Raw genomic sequence first — 21,216 nt, forward strand, 5'->3', positions numbered from 1 at the left:
CTAGTCTCTTCTCTCAATGTGAATTTGTGTACATTTTTATGTTGGAACATGGTGTTAGTAATAACCAGTCCATGTCCTGAGCAGAAATCCAACTGGTACTCGCCATTATTATTAGCTTTGCCCTTTTCTCCAAATTTTCCCAAAATATTTTTGTATGTCTCACAATCATTTCCTACTCTACTATTTAGATCCCCAACAAGGACCAACTTTTCCTTTTTCATTGTGTCAATTGCTTTTTCTAAAGCCTCAAAAAATTCCTCCACTTCTACCTTAGTAGAACCTTCTGTGGGACCATAGGCACAAATAAGTCTCATTGTCCAGTTCCCCATTCTCATATTTGCCCACATTACTCTACTTGAGACTGACTGCCATTCAAGAAGATTAGCCTCGTATTTTGTGTTGAATACTATGGCTACTCCTTCTTTTCCTTGATTGTCATTGCCTGAATATAACATTTTGTATTTATTGCTCAGAAAGATCTCACCAGTTTTGGTCTTTTTTGTTTCAGTCACCCCTATTATGTCGACCTGGTACTTATCTAATTCCTCAGCTAGCTCCATTTCTTTGCCATTCAGGCTTTGTATATTGATAGTACTGATCTTTAACTCTGGTGATGTTGAGTTGGGGTTTGTTTTCAGATTTGTTCCAGTAGCTGACTTTTCGCTGTTCGCCCTGGTTCCCTGGCAAAAACAACGTTTTTGTCAAGATACATATGTACATACTTTAAATAAGTATTTAAAATAAAAAAAATATTCCATTAAAATTAAATAGTTTTATTCAATGATTTTCATATCTTTTGTTTGAAAATAACTTATTGTTCATATCAGGTTTTCACACTTGGTACCATTCTTCTATTTTTTCATATGCACTGTATTTCATTTGCATGGTTTTTTCTGGAACCAATCTACTGTGGAAATGGAGAATTGGGTGTACTTTTATAATATACTATCTTTATTTTTATATTTTTTATAATATAATATCTTTATAATATACTTTTAATTAAAGAAGTTATATCTTTACACAAAGACACATTATGAAGTCAATTTTTCATGTCCCTAGTGAAACTATACTGAAAGTTTCAGTAAACATTTAAAAAACTGAAAGACATATAAGATGGTTTGATATAAAATCAGGTGTATGACAAAGATGTATGCTATATAAACTGTTCATTATTTATTGAATTGCATCACATTATTAAAATCAGAATATTAAACTCAACTCTTTACTTTCTGTAGATGATGTAATACTCTTAAATAAAAACAAAAACAGTACAAGCCTTTGGGAATCTTTAATTAAATTGAATAAGCTGCTATAACAATTTGGTATGAAAATCAGCAACAAAAAAGAGAGACAGTAAATGGGAAAAACATCAATTTCATTTTCTAAGGAGAACCTATAGGAGAAGTAAAATGTTTCAGCTATTCAGCCACAATTTTTTTATGAATTATGAGTATTGCAACATCGTCAGCCATTAACATTTCAATAATGTCCCTCATATCTTAAACTGGATTCATACTTGAGTCTTTCTCTCTCATAAGGGAATTGCTGTTCTTCTAATTATGATATGATACCCTCACATTTTTTTGTTGAATGAAAATTTCATTTATGTCCATAATGAGTTTCTTATTAGCAATTTATCTAAAAAGGTTTACATATGTTTTATTATTTAATGCAAGTTGCTTTTTCATATTTGTTTATCAAAAAGAATAAGCATTTTGTTTGCTCAGAACAGAAATTAATGATAGAATATACTTCCTCAGTTTGTTGGGTCAAGTGATAAGTATATTTTATTTCACTTTACCCAACCAGACCAGTATAACTAACCACAAGTTTAGATTTAAATATTATAACATAGCAATGGATGTCTTTCAATTTTAAGTGAATTTCAATATGAATCCCCCCCCGCTAATATACCTGAAGTAGCTTGACAACATTCTATGTGTGATTTTCTAAAGCAGAGTTTCTGGATTATTTAGCCTATTATTAGCTCATACATGTAACTAATATTAATGTATTATAGTATAACAGCCCTTTTGAGGATAGGATTCACATTAAAAAAATAATAAGAAGAGATATCAAATCTCATATGAGAAGAATTCAAATTCACTTTTTTGAAATAAGAAAAGCCTCATTGACTATGTCATTGTTGACAACAATATCTTCATGCTAGTTCAGGATAGTTTACAGAGGATGTGACCACTAATTTAAAGGTGGATAAAAATTATTATCACATTAAAAAGAACAGCACGTGAGAAAGTTCTAAAAATTAAAGTGGAGCAGTTTTCACAGGTTAACGGTAGACTCAACTATCCAAACATTACCAAAGAAAAAATGAAACAGTTCAAAAACAAGAACTAAACCTTTGAGTTGGCAAACTGAAGAAAACAATGATTGCAAGAATAGAAAAATAACATTATTGCAGACACGAAAAGTTAAAGAAGCAGTCCAGGAAAAAAAGAAAGCATATCAAAAGTTCAGTGTAAATCAGTTGGCAGATTCCCTAAAATAACACAGGAAAAAAAAAAAAAAGAAAGTTAGGCTATGTATAAAAGTAGCTAAACAAAAGTCAACTGTGACAATTGGTAAGAATATGGAAGATGGATAAACAGGAAGGTGGCAAATGTTTTAGAGGCAAATGAAAAAGCTTAGACATGGAGGAAAGAGTACTGTAAAAGGCATCAAAGATGATTAATGTGACATGAAAACTCAACATAAGTATATCCTTGATGTCTGGGGCAATTACTTTGAAAGACTGTTAAAAAAACAAACAGGACAAAACAGTAATAGAAAAATTTCAAGAGGAATACAAATGAAAGTATATATTTTTCGAGAAATTTTTCGTTATATGGAAGGTGGGGAGAGAACACCGGGGCATCCATGGAAGTTAAGGTTGTTCTCAGTCAAGAAAGAGGTAAGAGCTAGGTTTTTCTTTCAGAGAGCAGTGAGTGAGTGGAATAATTTGCCCTTAGGGGGTAGTGAGTGCATCTAGTGTAAATGATTTTAAGGGAAGGTATGATAGCTGGGTTGGGTAATTTACAGCCTCCCTCGATGAGTCCTTGACGACTTGACCCTGGAGGTCTCAGATAATAATAATAATATCAATACACTTGAAGCCAAAAAAAGCCCTTAAAAACTTGAAATGTAGAAAGGAAGCTGGAATAGATAACATAGATGACCAGAAATGCTCAAATATCAAGGTCCAAAAAGTTTGGTAGTGGCTACACAGCATAATTTAAAGTTCCTGGTCAGAAGGTCGAATTGCAGATACACGCAGTAGCAGTAACACAGTTCCCAACTATAAAAAAAAGGGAATAAAGCTGAACAGAATTACAGAACGAATTTCTCCATCAAGTGTTCCAGGTAACATTTATGCAAGCATATTTGAAAAGAGTCTGAGAAAAATTGTGGAAGGGAACTTGAAGAATCACAAGCTCAATTCAGGGCAAATAAAGATGGTCAAGATCAGATTTTCACTTTACAACAAAGAGTTAAGAAATCATGAGAATATAACAAGGATTTGTATTTGTTTTGTAGATCTGGAAAAGGCACACAAGAAGGTACCCAGAGAAAATCCCCATCTGCAACAAAGGATCTAATCTAGATCCTTTAATTGTGACACAGGATTCCATTTAATTCCTCTTCTTACACCTGTAACTTTTCTCATAATGCAATCAATGATTGTGTTAAATGGTAGTACAGACATCACACAATCCTGCCTTGCATCAGACATATCTCAAACCAATCAGATGTTGCTTGCTCTGCAATAACTCAGCTTGTACTTCCTTCATACATTTCTTTGATTATTCTTATGTATTTGTCAGGAAGTTCATAACATTTCTCTATCTATATACTGCCAATTGCTTCACCAAAATCTATAAAATTTAGGTATAATGGGATTCTAAGTTCTATGCTTTGTTCAATAATGTTCCATAAAGTAAAAATGTGATGCACACTACTCCCGCCTGTTCTCAATTTGTTCACATCATAATATCTTCTCTACATCATTTTTAATCCTATTTATCATTATTTTACAGAAACGTTTATTTGCAGGTACTGATAGTAGGCTAATTTTTACTCCAATTTTCACAACTCGTGAGATCTCCTTTCTTTGGAGTTATAATTATCGTTGCTTCTTTCCACTGTTTAGTTATCTTTCAGTCTCTAGCATACTGTTAAAGACCAGTTGCAGTTTAGCAGCAGTTTCTTTATTTGTCTTGAGCATTTCTATGGTATATTTTTATTGCCCAAAGCCTTTCCACGTTCCAATTAGGTTCATTATTTAAATTTTATATATTGATTTTAGTGTAAGATTAAATCTATGCTTATAGGAGGTTCTTTCATTATTGAACTTCTAAGCACATCAGTTATATAATTTTCTATTATTTAAAATCTCAGCAGTTTTCTTTCCATCTTCTAACAATCTTATCCTCTGTGTTAGCAGCAAATCTTTATTTTTTATAACATTTCCTTGCTTTTTACTTCAGAGCACATTTTCATTGTCAACTCATACAGTCTTCTAATGTGCCATAATGTTGCATGTTGTGCCAAATTGCCCACATAATTCCCTTAATCTTCTTTGCAGTTTTTTTAACTGGTCTCTCTCTCTCTCTCTCTCTCTATATATATATATATATATACAACTCTTTTTATACAGAGTAATACATTGTCTATATTTAAGTTGTAAGTCAGCAATCAGAATTGAAGAAAATAAACAAAAATGGTTTGATGTAAAATCAAGGACAATGATGAACATTATCTCCACTCTCATTCTTCATCTATATGGATGGCATTAGAAAGGAAAGTGGTATTAAATTTGATATTAGAATTGGAGATATCAAACTTAGCTCTTTGCTTTATGCAGATGATGATGTTGTACTCCTAAACACAACCAGTGGTAGTCTCAAGGATTCTCTAACTAAATTGAATTATAGCTATAACAAATATGAATCAGCAATAAAAAAGACTATGAAAATAGAAATGTATAAAACTTCAGCTGCATACTCAGTGGAGAACCTATATAACAAGTAAAATATTTCAGCCATTTAAGAACAGTTTTTAGTGAAGATTGCAAATTAAATTCGGAAATAGACAAGGGGGGGGGGGTACATATCAGGGAATTGATGATGATAATTTTTTTTTTTAAATATAACACAGAACCAAAACATAAAATAATAAAGAAAACTATAACATACCTGTACCTGGCATTCCTTTCAACAGAACATAATCGTTACTCATGAGAACTTTAAAGATGGCTCTTTGCTGGGGTTTGTTCAGTGGTTTCAAAATTGTATATCCTTTGGTGATTACTTCCCTTCCTAAAGAGCTTAAATAAGTTGGAGCTTCCCGAGTAATAATGAGCCGTCTCAAATGAGTAGCAACTGATTCTTCAGACATCAGACGAAGCAAATTAGTAAAACTGCTGGACATGACACTATGAGATGAATACTTGTCCAATCTGTATATAGTTTTCTGCCAGTCAGATCTTTTTGTTAGGTCCCTTTTAAATAAAAAGGAAATTATCATAAAAATGTTATTTATAACCTGTTTTAAACATTCTGATGTTTAATATGAGATAGTATTGATAGTAGACTGGAAAACGTAAATATCAGTGATAATACTGAAATGAAGCATCAGAAGTTTGGGAAAATGTAGAAGACCTGAATCAAGAAACAGCATATTCACGTTTTCTTCACAGGACAAATTTCGAAAGTGAAAGGTTGCAGAAACAGAAATAGATCAATCAAACTGAGAACAGAAAAAAGCAGGAAGTTCAAACCAAAAAAAAAAAAAAATTATAAGAATAAACGAGAGAGAGAGCATAAGCTGATAATATTTTACGGCAATCCATAATTAGCACTTTTGTGAAGAACTCCCCCTTTCAAAAGTGCTGCAAAAATTAATATTAATAATTCTGTCACAATGCAGAAAGGGAAGGTAAAAGAATTATTTTGGATGAAACCAATGATGTGAGAGGTGAACTACTGTATGAGGCAGGATGTGAAATAGTGGAAGAAGTGAAAAAGAGGTGCAAGAAGGTGAAGTTTGTCATTCTGCTACCAGACTATGATAGAGGCAAACTGAGAAGGAGGGTAATAATAGCTAATGAATCAATAGGAGAGTAGTACAGAAGCAATGATGTAGTTCGTGGACCTATTCCCGGAGCTTGACGGACAGAAAGATTTGTACAATACCGATGGACTGCACTTAAGTGGATTCAGAGTTATGTGTCTAGAGTGAGAGAGCTTTGTTTATAGAGAGTGTAGAAGCATAAAGTTATATACAAATGCTAGCAGAATGAAGAATAAGAGAGAGGAGTTTTTTATTGGTTAGTGCAACCTCGTCAAGTTATAAACATTGGTGAAGCTTGGCTAACAGCAGATGATGTAGTTACCGAAATAGAATGTGATGGATTCAGTATTTTCAGCAAAGATTAAGTAGACAGGACATGAGGCGGGGTTACTGCTGATGATAATAGATGAATTGCAGCCAACAATAGTATCAGTCAGGCAGATGGCAGTTCTTTTGAGTGAAGATGGTGTGAAAGTGAGGTCGAGAGAACAAAATATAAAACTGGTTGCTGCAGGTCAGGTGGTGCCAGTGATGATGTGGAAGACATTGCATTAGTGAATTAATGCAATGAGTACACAAGTAATTGTTATTTCTCTTCTTCATCTCATCTGTCTGGTGAGGTTGGGTCCCCCTTTGTACAATCTGTCTCCAAATGGTCTATTTCTAGTATTCTCGAACATAGTAATGAAGATGGGGAATTCGCCTCTTTCTTTTAAGGATCTGAGCCAACTTTTCCTTGGTCTTCTGAGTTTTCATGTTCTTCCATTTAGTATGATGTTTGGAAGCCTGTGAGGAGACATTCCCTGGACATGGCCGAATCATTGGAGCTGTTGTTGAAGAATGTCTGTGAGGTTGTCCTGGTAGTTCAAATCCTGCTTTACTTGTTCTGTAGTTTTAATTTCAGTCCAGCGTGTTTTGTTTATTTTTCTTAGGCACTTCCCCTCGAATGCACTTATTTTGAGTAATTCCTTCTTAGTGAGTCACCATAACTCACTTCCATATGTTGCTGAAGCTGGACTGTTTTTTCTAATTGTAGCTTGGATACTTCCAGGATTACTATATCACTTGTGTATTTGATGTGGTTGAGTTGACGTTTCTTCCATTTATATTTATCCCTGGTTCATTGGAGATTTCTTTGCATATTTCTTCTAGGTATATGTTGAATAAGTGCAGTGAGAGTGGGCACCTCTGAATGACTTCTTTTTCTACCTTAAATTCTTCTGTGCTTATATTAAATTTGCCGAGTACTTGTGTGTTTTTGTAAAAGTTTGAAATGAATGTCAATCAACAATTTGGAATCTATTATTTAAAGTTGAGGCTGTTGATCAGTTTGTCTCTGTCTATGGAATCAAAAGCTTTTTTTTTTTTTTTTTTTTTTAAAAGTCAATGAAATTGCAGTACAGTGGTAGATTGTGTTCCCAGCACATTTCTGCTATAGTATTAAGTGCAAAGATTTGATCAATTGTAGATCTTGTGGGTCTGAAACCAGTTTGTTCCTCCTCGATGATTTCCTCCATTAATTTGTGTATGTGGTTTTGTATAATTCAAATGAATATCATGTAGCTATGATTTAAAAGGGTGATAAGCGATAGTTTTCACATTTTTGTTTATCACCTTTTTAATGGATGGGTATTATAATCCCAGTTTTCCAATCATTAGGTATTTCTTCTGAGAATAAAATTTGGTTAAAAAGTTTCAATAAATATTTTATGGTTCCCTGGCCTATGTGTTTCCAGAGTTCAGTAGGAATTTGGTCAATTCCAGGAATTTTTGATGTTTTTATTTGGTTTATTGCTTTAAGTAGCTCATCTTTTAAAATAGCAGGTGCTCTTTCTTTTTCTTCACTATTTGATGAATCCCACATTTAATTTTTTTGGACTAGTGTTTGATAGTATTCTTTCCATATTTTTTATGTCTTGGATTGTGCTAGTTTCCATATTATTAGAATTAAAGTGATGTTTTTATATTCTTTAGTTAGATCTTTTATTACTTTGTAAACAGTTTTAGCATCATACTTTTTATTTGCTTTCTCACATTGTCTTACTTTTTCTTCTAACCATGATTCCTTTGCTGATGCATTCCATCAATTTTATTTTTTAGCCTTTTATAATGTTGTCTGGTTTCTTTGGAATTATTCTGATTTAATGTGTTTTTAGCCTCTTTTTTCTTCTAAGAGTTTTAAGATTTCAGGGGTGATCCAATTATTATTTGATTTCATGATTGTGCCTAGAATTTTGATAGCTGTGTTTTTGACTATTGTTCTTCTCTGGTTCCATGCAGTTTCTTCTTCTTCACGCATTTGATGTAGTATTTGTTGCAACCAAGACTTCACCTTCTTTAATAGTATCTTTCCAACTATAGACTTGTTTTATTATTCTATCTTCAGTTCTTTCCACGTGTTCAATCCATTTTATTCTTTGGGTTGCTACCAATTGTTTATTGCTTGTATTTCGCACTGTTTTCTTATATCTGTATTTTTTTATTTTATCTAATCTAGTTTTATCTATTTTTCTTAATATATTCATTTCACCTGTGTTTAACATTTGTCTTGTTTTCCTAGTGTCTGGTCTTGTTTTCTGCATTATATGTCATAATAGGGATTACTACTTTATTACTGTTTTTTTTTTGTCTCTACTCTAAGATGTTTATTTTTCTATACTGTTTCATTCAAGCATCCTGATATTGTTGCAGCTTTTGCAACTTGTTCTCTGACTTCTAGATGTGGCCTTCCTTCCCAGTTCAGTTATATACCTAAATAGTTGTAATTCGTTATTTGTTCAATAATAGTACCTTCCAATTCTAATTTGCATCTTTGTGGTTCTTGTGATATTGTCATACATTTTGTTTTAGTTTTTGATATCTTCATATTATACAATTTTGCAGCTATATTAAATGTATGTATATAAATATATATTAAAATTGATATAAATAATAATAAAAATTGACATCAGCAAATACCTGTATATTGCAGGTATTTGCTGATGTCAAATCCATTCCAATATCACTGATGTATAGATTGAATAACAATTTGTACTTCTGTCTTGGAGCTTCCTTTATGCAATGGGACTATTTTGCCCTCTTTCTACTCCATCAGCATATTCTCAATACTGAGGCTTAAATTAAACATCTTGGTCAGAGAAGCTAATAATCTACTTGCACATTCTCATAATACATGGCTGATATCTATTTAATCCCATGGATGTGTTCGTATGGTACATTATTACAAAATGCTCAATCAGTAATTGTTTGGTTTCCTTCTGTTACTTCTCATCACCATCACTTTTTAAAATCATCCTTCCATAGTTATTACTGCTTTTACTTGCCAAATAGCAAAAGAGCTGTAGCATTTTTTGGGCCTCATCAGCTGGCTTTCTCTCATAATTACTTTTGGCCTTCCAAGAAGAATACAGCTCATCCTTCTTGCCTGTCTTGTACTGCTCATGGGCATACTGATCAGTGTTTTCTTTATAATCCCTACACAACTTCTTCTTTGCCTGAAACTCTTGCTTAATGAATCTATTCATCCATCTAGCTCTTACCTGATTTCTCCTTCCAACTAGATTCTAATGCTGTTTTCTTCAAACACTCCCTTGACTGTCTCCTATGCACTACTAACATCTCTCACCCTCCAAATTCATAAGCTATAGCACTGCTGAAAGTTGACTCTTCAGCTTGTCATAAATACGTGGAAGATATATATGAAATTTGTAATTCTATATATATCTCTTCTTAACAAAAAATTCTACATGTCTGACAATCTTCCAGGTCAAGACTACATGATCACTTTTCCCTCAAGTAGGACAGCATAACTAGATTGGTTGGTGTTAAGTTCTCTGATGCTGTGAGCAGATCCAGCACTCTCAGACCTCATGTCTCCACCTTTACATGGTGTTTCAAATATTTGTCTCTGAGCAGGTATATAAATTCCATTTCATATGCCTGGAGTAATTACATTGAAAGATTGCTAAATGAAACAAGTTATGACATCGCGATGATTGAAAAACATTCAAAAAGAATGCAATTAGGGGTACACATCAATGCGTGGGTTAGAAAAATCAAAAACCTGAAATGCGGGTGGGTAGGTAGGTAGAGTAGAGTAGAAGATATTCAGTCAGAATATCCTAGTAAAGCCCTCATAGTACCCATCTGTAATAAAATTGAATCTGAGCATCATAGTGGATTTGTCTCCTGAGAGTTCCAGGTAAGATTTATGTAATTCGACAACAAGGATCTGTATTTATGTTTGGTAAATCTGGAAAAGTCATATTACAAGGTGCTGGTTTAAAAAAAGATAAGCTGTTTAAAATACTTCAATTATATGGTGCAAATGGTACCTCAAGCAATATATGCATTTGAGTTGTAAGTCAGCAATTACAGATCCTTTCCATGAATACTGTTACAACTTCAGCACACCTCCTGCACAGCTAATTCACATGTTTATCAGTAGAGAGTTGTCTAGCTGTACAGGTTAACATGTACGGGTAGATTATGAGAACTGTGTAGCTGTAATAGTACTTCACAAGGTTGGACCGCAATCACCTCTTATTTTCAATATGCTAAAAACACTTGGGATCAGTAGGATGTTTGAATAGCAGACTATTAACCATAACTATACAGAAGATGCATATGACTGCTAAAAAACAGGTCGACTACGTTGTGTTAGGGTGCAACAGCTTGTAAGGACTGTAAAGACACACCTCCACCATAATCCTGTGAGAATGCAGAAAGTGATGTCGCAAGAGATGAACATTTTGCAGAGAATGATATCACTTATACTAACTAATGACCTGGAGATGAGAGCTTATTGTTCTACTGAAAACTTCCTAACACTACAACTTATGCAGCAGAGTGTGATAAAATCAAAGGCACTTTTCTGGAAGTATGTGAACAAGAGAGACAGATATCCTCTTCACAGATAAGAAAATTTTCACCATTGAAGTCATTTAACCACCAAAATGATCAGATATATGCACTGGGTGGTCATACAACGCTTTCCACAGCACCCAGGATTCAGAGAGGTCATCACTCCGTGTCAGTGATGATTTGGTGAGTGGTCACGTATCGGGGGTATCCAAGTTGCACTTCTGTGAGAAAATGGTCAAAACCTTCACCAAAGTGTATCAAGACACTGCTGGAACCTGTGGTGTGCCCTATGAGCAACACCTTGTTTCACGGTTGGCAGTGAACCCTCCAACAGCACTTGGCACCTGCACACAAGGCGAGGAACACACAACAGTGATTGGAAGCAAATATACCTGACCCCATACCACCATCTGATTGGCTGTCTGGAAGGCTGATCTGAATCTACTGAACTTTGAATTGTGTTCAGAGATTGAGAGAATAGCACGCAAGAAATAAACACCCCCCCAACATCGCCAGCCTGAAGGTGGATTTGGAGAGGGCATTGTGAGCATTTCTGTTGGATGAACAGGCCAATGCAGTTGGCCAGTATAGTGTGTTATACATTATATGGTGTTATTATTTCTTATTATTTAGTAATATACCCATAAATTTGTCATAAAAAGTTTTTTTTTAGACTTGTTGAGAGAAGTTTAAAAAAAATAATAATAATCCTACCTTCTATAGGATGCAAGAAATTAACAGATATTTTCAGAATACTTTGCAATCGCATGATACTTCACTTGTGAATGTGATCAACAAGTCTTTCTTGTCACTATCATCAGCATTGGATGCAAATATTAATACAGACATTTTGGTTCCTCATAGTCTGAAAAAACATAATCATTTGATTCTACAAAATCTATCACTGAGTTAGACAAGGGGGATACACCATGATACTTTTGGATTTTGATAAGGCTTTTGACAGAATATAGCATAGAAGACTGTTGCATAAATTGGGGAATATGGGATTGGATTATAAACTATTATAATCCAATCCCATATTCTCCATTTACAACATGGATAAGAGGATGATATCACAAAGTCATATATGGGGAGGAGTAAATTTTGTCAAGAGTCAAGTAATCAGTGGTGTACCTCAAGGATCAGTCCTTAGTCCATCATAGGTCAATCAGCATCTCAGGATTGCTGAAAGTCAGTTTCAAGACTGGGCAGATAGCAAGGATAGGTCTTGCCTTTAGTCATTTGCTTGTGTTTTATAATAAAGTGACAATGGAGTTGGATAGGGGAAATGGCTACTCAGTGATATTGCAAGACATTGCAAAGGCATTTGACAGGATTACACACAGAAGAACTCTGTTGCATAAACTGGAGCAAATAGGGTTGGATATCTGGTAATTTGAATTAGAGGATGGCTGATGGGCAGATATCGAAGAATGGTTATGGAGAAGTTGAGCCCAGGAGAAGGTAGGTGATCAGAGGTGTACCACAAGACTCAACACTTGGTCCTCTGTTGTTTAATTTGTACATCAATGATATAATATAGGTATTATTAATATCTGAGAGGAAATATTCAATTGTATGCTGATGATGATAAACTTAGAAGAGCAATGGTAAATGAAGGCGACGCAGATCAGAGAAAAGATCAAAAGTGTGTACTATATTGATGGAATTGAACTGCAGGAAACTGATAAGGTCAGGAAATGGAGGTGATTATGGACAGGGAGTTGAAGTTTAGAGGGAATATTGCGATGGTAGCAAAAAGGATCAAGTGGTTGTTGAAGGGATAGGGAAGTTATTGTTCTCCTATGTAAGGTACTAATAAGACCACATCTGGACTGCTACAGATCTGGCTACCTGGATTCCACGAGAATGAAGAAGTGGTGGAGAGGATTCAGAGGCAAGTGACAAATGAGAACAGATCGATGGTCTGAGGGCTTTCACCTAGCTGTAGGTGAAAAAGAGGAGCCATGATAGAAGCACATAAGTTGTTCAAGAGCATTTACAGGATTGACATTGAAGGCGTTTTTTAATGCAGATTACCCATGGAAATTGTGTGAAAGAATGGTTAGCAAGGATTCTAGGACTAGATATTTTGCTTGGAGTGTGGTGAGTGGGTTGAGAATTTGAATGAACTTAAGGAGAGGTATATGACAGGTATCGTTTGAATAATGGATCCTCCATGATGAATCTTTTGACTCATGGAGATATATAATGTAAAATCTTGTATAAAAGCATTTTTGTTCAAAAATTCCTTATATACTGATTTTACTTGAAAACGAAATTCCATACAAAATATTTGTGGTTAATCAGCATTTTTTTTATAGTTTAGTAATATGGATATATTTTTTTTGTGAACTGTTAAATAATGTAACTGCCAAAAGTCTGTAAAGAACTAAGAAAGTTAAGTATAAATTAAATTGTGACAAAGGAAAGTTCCAGACAAAGAAACATTCCAGATGGATTAACTTATGACCTAAGACAATCACTATTGCAAAAGTCAAATATGTACGGAGTTTCCCTCCTTAACGCAATGGCAAAAAAAGTGGCAGGTGCACACCCAGGAAACACCCAAGGGAATAAAATCGTAGCAGGACACAAGGTCAAATGAGCAAGATAAAAGGGAGAGATATTGGCTGAAAAAGGTTCACTGGGTCGGAATCAAAAACAGAGTCCTGGTATTCGCTGTCGGAAGATGGTTTGTAGTCGTCAAGGGGTTTTTCGTGAGCCATAGCAGGGGAAAATTGTCTTCTGGTAGATGGCCACATAAGGAAGAGGGGTTCATATCGATTGCTACAGATCTGGACGATGTTCAAGAAAGTTATGCCGATTCAAAGTCGGAGACTATGTTCCATCCAACAGATGCCCGAAGTGCGAGATAACTCGGTTGAGTTTTTTTTTGAAGAAAATCAGTTCTGGATTTCAAGCTGCCAAGTTTCCAGACAATCTCAGAGAAGTAAGAAGTGACCACGTTAATCTCAGAAAAAGGTACCCGTGTGCGTAGCCAAGATCAGAAAGTAGCAGTGATTAGTGATTTCAAGAATCTATTCGTGTGGACCAGACGACCATAAAGTAAGATTTAATATATTGTTCTTCCTAGAGGCGGAATTGGTGAAGTGATTTCTCTCAAGTTTTTTATGTTAATAATACTTGAGGACTGAAGGCATATAGCTAATTATTAAATTTTCTTGTTCAAATGTGTGAGATAGAATAGCATTAATTTAAGGTGAAAATTTAATATGCTTAATATTGCTTATTAGCAAATCCTGTCTATTGTTTGGCATGTGTAAAATTGCTCTGTGTGTGACTAAGTGATAGCTAAAGTAGTACCTTAGACAAGTAGTTTAAGAAAGAATTGTTTACCTAGGAGGATTAATCATATTTCCAAACATAAGTTGCTGTAGAAGCATAGAGTCTGAGAAATAATTGTGTGATTAGAGTTAACTTTTTTGTACATTCCTTTAGCATGAATAAATTGCTTTGTTTGTCAAATAATTTGCCTGATTCCTGCATACCAATGTACTGCTCATAAAAATTGAATCTGTGTGACCTTGAGAGATAAGTAACAACGACTGATTGATAGAAATTTTGCATTGTTAGATTTAGTAATAAGTATAAGAGAAAAATTCCATGTCTTGCTGAGTGTTTTTCTTTGGAAGGATATTCAATTCCTATCTATGAATTTTGATGGTGCAGTCGATACACAAATAAATTTTCAAAATCCAATATAGAAAAACGCCAGTAGTTCTGACAAAGAAATTGGCTCCAGCCAGAGGCAATTTCTTAGTTCTAAAGTTTTGTGTATGTGAAGAATCATAATTACGGCCTTGAGACAAGGGGGGGGGGGGTAAAGTCGAGAGGATTAAGAATAGGAGACTAAATCAAACAACGTATTTAGAGCTTGGCGTTACGACAAGAATTTAATAAGTATAATCAAGCAAGTAACGGATAAATATTGAGTATACATTTAGAATCAAGAATAAATAAAAATTCAGCAAAACAACCATAAAAATACACAAATTTACACTAACATGACCAAAGAATGGAGTACACTATAATTCTTCTTCTGCAGCTTTTCCCACTTAAGTAAGGTTTCTGTTTGTGGTGAGTCTCCTCCACAACCTCCTGTCTTGGGCTGTAGCCACATCCAAGTTCTTCATCCTCAAGTCCTCTTCTTTGGCCGTCTGCGCTTCCTCCTCCCCTGCACATCCATCTGCATGACTTTTCTTCCCACATACTCTTCCGTCCTCCTCATCACATGACCAAACCATCTCAACCTTGCCTCCTGTATCTTTGCTCCTAAGTTCGTAACTTTCACCAGTCCCCTTACATAGTCATTTCTCAGACGATCCTTTCTGATCACACCGCACATCCACCTAAGCATTCTGCTGATGTTATTTTTCCTTAGGGCCACAGTTTCCATAGCATACGTCATAGCTGGTCTCACTACTGTCCTGTAGATTTTGCCTTTTAGATTGATCGGCACCCTCTGATTGCATAGCACTCCAGCCATCTCTCTCTCCAATTCCTCCATCCTGCATCCCACTTCTTTCTCAGCCTCACCCTCTTTCATTGTTGAACCTAAGTATCTAAAGTCACCGACCTTCCCGATGACATTTCCTTCCACCTCCAGATCTGTTTCCTGGCTGCCATCCACTTTGCAACACATATACTCTGTCTTACTTCTGCTCAGTCTCATATCTCGCTCTTCCAGTTCTTTCCTCCAACTTTCCAGTTTTAGCTGCCACTTCTCTTGATGGTGCACACAGCACGATGTCATCTGCATACAACACAGTCCAAGGCACATCTTCTCTCATCTCCTCCGTCACCACCTCCATCACAATATTAAACAGGAACGGACTTAATGCTGACCCTTGATGCAGGCCAACTGTCACTGGAAAACTTTCTGTCTCTCCCAGGGAGGTTCGAACTCTTGTCTTCACATTTCTGTACATCTCCTGCACCAACCTGACATATTTCTCTGGTACCTTCTTCTCCCTCAGACACCTCCAGACTTCTTGCCTTGGCACTCTATCATACGCTTTCTCCAGATCAATAAATACCAGATGTAGTTCCCGTTGCTTCTCTCAAAACTTTTCCATCATCTGTCGTTAATCGACCAGGCATGAAGCCAAATTGCTCCTTTGCAATCTCCATCTTCTTCCATCGAGAACCCTCTCTAAGATTTTCATTGCAAGGGACATCCAATTTATTCCTCTGTAATTCTTATAGTCTTGTGCATCCCCTTTACTCTTGCAGATGGGAACAAGAGTACTTTACCTCCATTCCTCAGGTATATTTTCCCGTTGACAAACTTTTATTAACAGGTCCCACAGCAGGTCAATTCCCTCTTCTCCCAGTGCCTTTCATGCCTCCACTGGGATCCTGTCAGGGCCCACCGATTTTCCATTCTTCATCCTCTTTATGGCTTCCTTCACTTCCATTCTACTAATGTTCTGCACCATCTCCTCATAACATCTAGTACACTATAATTAATTTCTTCAAAAAAAAAAAAAAAAAAAAAAAATCAGGTAATGCCTTTTATTCCCTTATAGGATGTTTTATCCCTATATAACTTCTGGAGATTGAGTGGGCTGGAAGTCAATCAGAGATAGCTGGCCCAAGATTGTAACTGATTTTAAGTGCATTCAGTGAAGAGATGGCTAACATGTGCCACCATCTTGTGGTCTCTAACTTTAACAAAATATTTTTCATGTCTGAAGTAGAGTGGGTTCTATGGTCAATTTTCTTGAGTTTATGAGGCAAACATCCCTAGTTTGTCACTTCCACTGAACTACACACATTCCCTTATTAATTTCTTGTGCATTATATATATATAATACGGTACCCATCCAAAATATATATTATGGAGGCAATCAATCATAAATATTTACAGTTCAGACAAAATCTCTAGGAATTTAACTTATGAGCTCATTTTTATTATTATTATTGTATGAATTTTTTTTTTTTTTTTTTTTTTGCTTTTACTGCTGCGTCAAACTTCCTTTGATCAATAGAGAATACATATTTGTTTATCAATTTTAAATGATCATAGAGTATGAATTCATACTCTATGATATTTTTATATATTTATTACATTATTTGTAAAGGCCTATTAAACTTCAACAGTAAAACCATAAAATTATTTAAAAAATTAATCATGCATATTTTAAATTATTTGTAGCATGGATAAACCCGAAATGACACACAGAAACCCAGGACATACATGTTAACAAAAATAAATAAAATAAAATAAGAAACATCTATGTAACTGTCTGGTTGGAACTTATTTGTAGCTAATCTTTCTTCCTGTTATTTCAGCCACTAGAAAGCTGCTGAAATTTTTGTGTATTATGCATGTAAGCATTCTTTAGAGCAGCTCACCATTTTTGCAAAAGGAAAAAAAAAAAAATTACAATCCTCAGCAATTTATAAAAATGGATTCATTTTATTAAAATTAAATTATAAAAGAAGAAAAATAATAATCTAAGAAGTAGATAACATAATTATGCTAAATTCATATATGATTATATATTCTTAAATCATATATGAATCTTTTCTTCTAGAAGAAAAATAATAAAAATAGACAACATAATTGTGTTACATATTTCTAAAAAATAGATAACCTAATTATGCTAAATGATTGTATGTACTTCTTTCTTAAATCATGTGTGAAATTGTCCTCTGTACCTGTCTAGAGCTACTTTAACATGGTTATCTGCAACTAATACAACCCAACCAGATGCCAATGCAATTTCAAGTTTATTATGCTCACTGCTAGCTATTACTGGATCTGAAGCGCAGAGGCCAACATTTTTTAAACTTGAAGCACCAGAGTAATTTATACTTCTCTTAAAATTGTGAATGTAATACATTCCAAGTGTATCTTCATCAGAAGTAGCAAAAGACAGCATCATTTTTCCAAAACATAAACCTTTCTGTTCCCTGTAAAAGATAAAAATAAGGAAACATATAAATAAATAAATAAAATACAAGTTCAGGGAAAGAAATCATTATCTCAACAACAAAAATGTCCATAAAAATAAAACTACATTTTTGATCGCCAGTTTAACCATTTATAGATAAGTGCTACAAATTTTAGCTATATATTTTTCTTTAAATCAAAAATAATTCTATGGGAAAAAATCCTGAGAGCATGTCCTTATCTGGAAGTTTACAACACTAATGCTAATAGCAAAATATGGTGTACTTAATAAATAAAATATTTCAGTTATTCAATGAGTGCTTTCTCTGTTCTCACCTTCCAACCTGGCATATCTAAGAGCACAGCATTACCACTGCATTGGATTAAGGGAAATAAGTGCATGAGAAGGGAGTTCTAGTTCAATCTTATTGTATATGGATAAGAATTTAGCAATAGAGATAGATGGGATGTCAGTGCATATGCAAAATAAGGAATGTTCAACTGAATTGGTTAGTAGGCCCTTGATATTTTGCATAATTTGAGTGCCAACTCAGGAAAAATCATATGGAAAGATAACTTTCATAAATAACGTCTATATTTCGGCAACGTCACGTTGCCATCTTCAGGAACATAAAGATATGGTATGTGCACGCAGGCACTAACAAAAGCAAATGAGGAAGAAAGCAAGAAACTAATATTGTTCCTAAAGTCCTAATGGTGCCCTCTGGTGGGCTAATTTGGTTGACTTGGCAGTTGGGCTGAAGTTCTCAAAATGTAAGTCTCCCAAATTTGGGGTAGTTTCATGCACCCAAATTTGTTGAGGTTAGGAACGTTTTTTAGAGCTGCTGAAGATTCCTTGAATAATCTCTCGTATTTAAACTTGCTACGGTGTATTATTTTTGTTTTCTTCCAACGAATTCTATGGTGGGTATCTAAAGCATGGTCTGCCAGCCCAGAGCGGCTGTACTGGTGAAACCAGATGTAGTCTTTGTGTTCTGAAATCCTGATATTTGTTGTTCTGCCTGTTTGGCCAAAGTAGGACAATTTGCAGCTGCAAGGGACCTGGTATACACCAGGTAGGTCTAGGGGAAGTGGTTGGTCTTTGGTAGAGCAGATAAGGGATGCCAACTTTTTATATGGTCTATAACAAGAAGTCAGGTCATATTTTTTGAGGATATTGGTTATTTTCTGAGAGGTGCCTCGGATGTAGGGGATGGTGATAGATTTGGTGTAATCTTTATTGTGGAGGGGGGGAAGGGTTATTATAATGCCAAACTACTCTTGTGTGGGAATGTACATTATTGTATGGGGGAGAAGTTGAGCACTAGGTTGTGGTCAGAATTGCCCAGGGGGGGGGGGATCACTACTTTCACTGTGTATTTGGAGGGGGTCATTGGTGAGGAAGAGATCTAGGGTGTCTGGGGAGTGGTTTGGGTTATCTGATATTCTGGTTGGCATCTGGACAAGTTGTATAAGGTCGTTAGTGATGGCAAATATTTCAGCATCTCTGCCTGCAAGATCTGTACAGCTGAAGGAGAAAAGCCAGCTAATGTTGTGGACGTTAAAATTGCCTAGGAGGATGATTTCATTGTTGGGAAAGTGGGATTGGAGAAAGTCGACTTTTAGGGAGAGGAAATTAAAGAGTCAGGGTGGTTGGTTGTGTTGGGGGAGCAATAGAGACAGCAGATGAATTGGACTGAGTGGGGAAGGAATATTTTCAACCAAAGGAGGTCAAAGTTGGGTGCTCTCTGGCAAGGATGTCAGAGCAAATGTATGTGCAAACACCACCCTTGGGATGAAAGTTGCTGAAGAATGAGTAGTTTGGAAGGTTGAGATTTGTGTTTCTGCCAGGAAGAGTGGGTGGGGTTTGGTAGACTGTTGGTGGTAGTGGACACTATTCAGGTTGGAGTTTAGGTCACGGATGTTGGTGAAGTGAACGTGTAGGGTTTTGTGTGTCGTATGTTGAACAGCTTGGGTCTGGCACATTTCTTATGGGGTGCCTGTATGCTGGTCTCCTTGGTGGCTGCTAGTGGCATCACTTGGTTTTTTCACCAGTTTATCTTGTCTGTAGTCGATGGTCCAGTTGTTGTCACTGTTTGACATTTTTCTTCGAAGCTGGCGTCTTTGTTCCCTTTGTGCAAATGATGGGTCTGGTTGTGCACGTATGCGCGATTGGGGGTCAGGTGTCTTTGAACTTGTTGTTGATCACTGTATTATTTTTGATGAGGTTGTCGGCGTGTCGCAAGTCACTTTTACTAGGCGCAGGAAGTTCGTACTATCCTTCCTTTTATTTATAGGCCCGAAACAGTAGCACCTGACGATATTCTTAGGATCAATGTTGCATTCTTCAGCGAGTTTGTTGATGTCCTCTTGCAATGATTTTCCGTTTTCTGTCAGGAAATTCAAAATGATGGCATTCAATTTTTTTTTTGTTTAGCCTTCATCAAGTCGTTTACCGTTGCTGTGATTAGATCGCAAAGTTCTTTTGCTGATGGAGTGGAGCTTGCATTGTGCTGGTTTTCAATTTGTTCTAGCTTAGTTTCGACTGCCTGTATTTTGGAGGTAAAAGTTTCATTTAAAGCATTGATGTGCTGTTCGAGGTTTTCGACACGTTTACCTATGTTCCAGTAGTTGTTTTACTGAACGGAGGCACAGCGAACAGAAGAACGGCTGATTAAGTTCGATAAGTAGCTTTTGCGCAGCTTCGTCAATTTTCATGCAGGAAGCGTGCAACCAGTGGCAACAGAACTCGCAGAATATGCCCTTTTTTCTGTCTGTGACACCAGTTTTGCAGCTGTGGCATGTAGTAGGTATATCGGTGGCAGTCGAAGGCACTGAGCTGGCGAGACACGTGGTGCTAGTTCACTTTTGATGCCGCCATCTTTGCTGTGTACGGTAGGCATTGTGTGCGTTTACACGTGGTTGATTAAGAATTGGAAGAATAGTTGGATTAATACACTATAGCTACTTACAGTTTGTACTGAAGTATTCCGCAGTTCAGTAACCGCTGTTGGGTTTCCATTTGATGGTTAATTTCAATGGAAAAACACTCGCAATAACAGTAAATTGGAGAGCACAAATTTAAAGTAGCTTATTCACCGACGCCGCCTGGTGGACCTGGACACATTGAACACAAGCTGCATTTTTATCAAGGATGATAGAACCATTTATATTTTTTTGAGAACCAGGGATTGAATACAGATCAGAGGTGGGGGGTGGGGTTGCAGTGGAGTGGGGAATGAAAGTTCTCATTTCAGTGAGGATGTATTTGTTATTAATTCAGTGAGATGTTTGGATTCAGAGAGCAAAAACAGTAATCTGATCATGGAAAAGCAGCATAATTCCAAAGGTTATCCCAGTTG

General features: G+C 35.7%; 1 protein-coding gene across 1 annotated transcript in view; it reads right to left on the reverse strand.

Annotated features, from left to right (window-relative positions):
• Dna2 (DNA replication helicase/nuclease 2) overlaps positions 1 to 21,216 on the reverse strand; it is a 310,882-nt gene that overhangs the window by 108,490 nt on the left and 181,176 nt on the right. Inside the window, exons 10-11 of the mRNA XM_090416054.1 lie at positions 17,620 to 17,874; positions 5,193 to 5,497 (exon numbers count right to left, since the gene is read on the reverse strand). Coding sequence (XP_090272180.1) covers positions 5,193 to 5,497; positions 17,620 to 17,874 — 560 coding nt within the window. The remainder of the gene's footprint in view (positions 1 to 5,192; positions 5,498 to 17,619; positions 17,875 to 21,216) is intronic.

Source organism: Typopeltis vanoorti, chromosome 1 (assembly GCF_054136105.1).
Source record: "Typopeltis vanoorti isolate ZY-2024b chromosome 1, IOZ_Tvanoo_1.0, whole genome shotgun sequence".
Taxonomy (NCBI): Eukaryota; Metazoa; Arthropoda; class Arachnida; order Uropygi; family Thelyphonidae; genus Typopeltis; species Typopeltis vanoorti.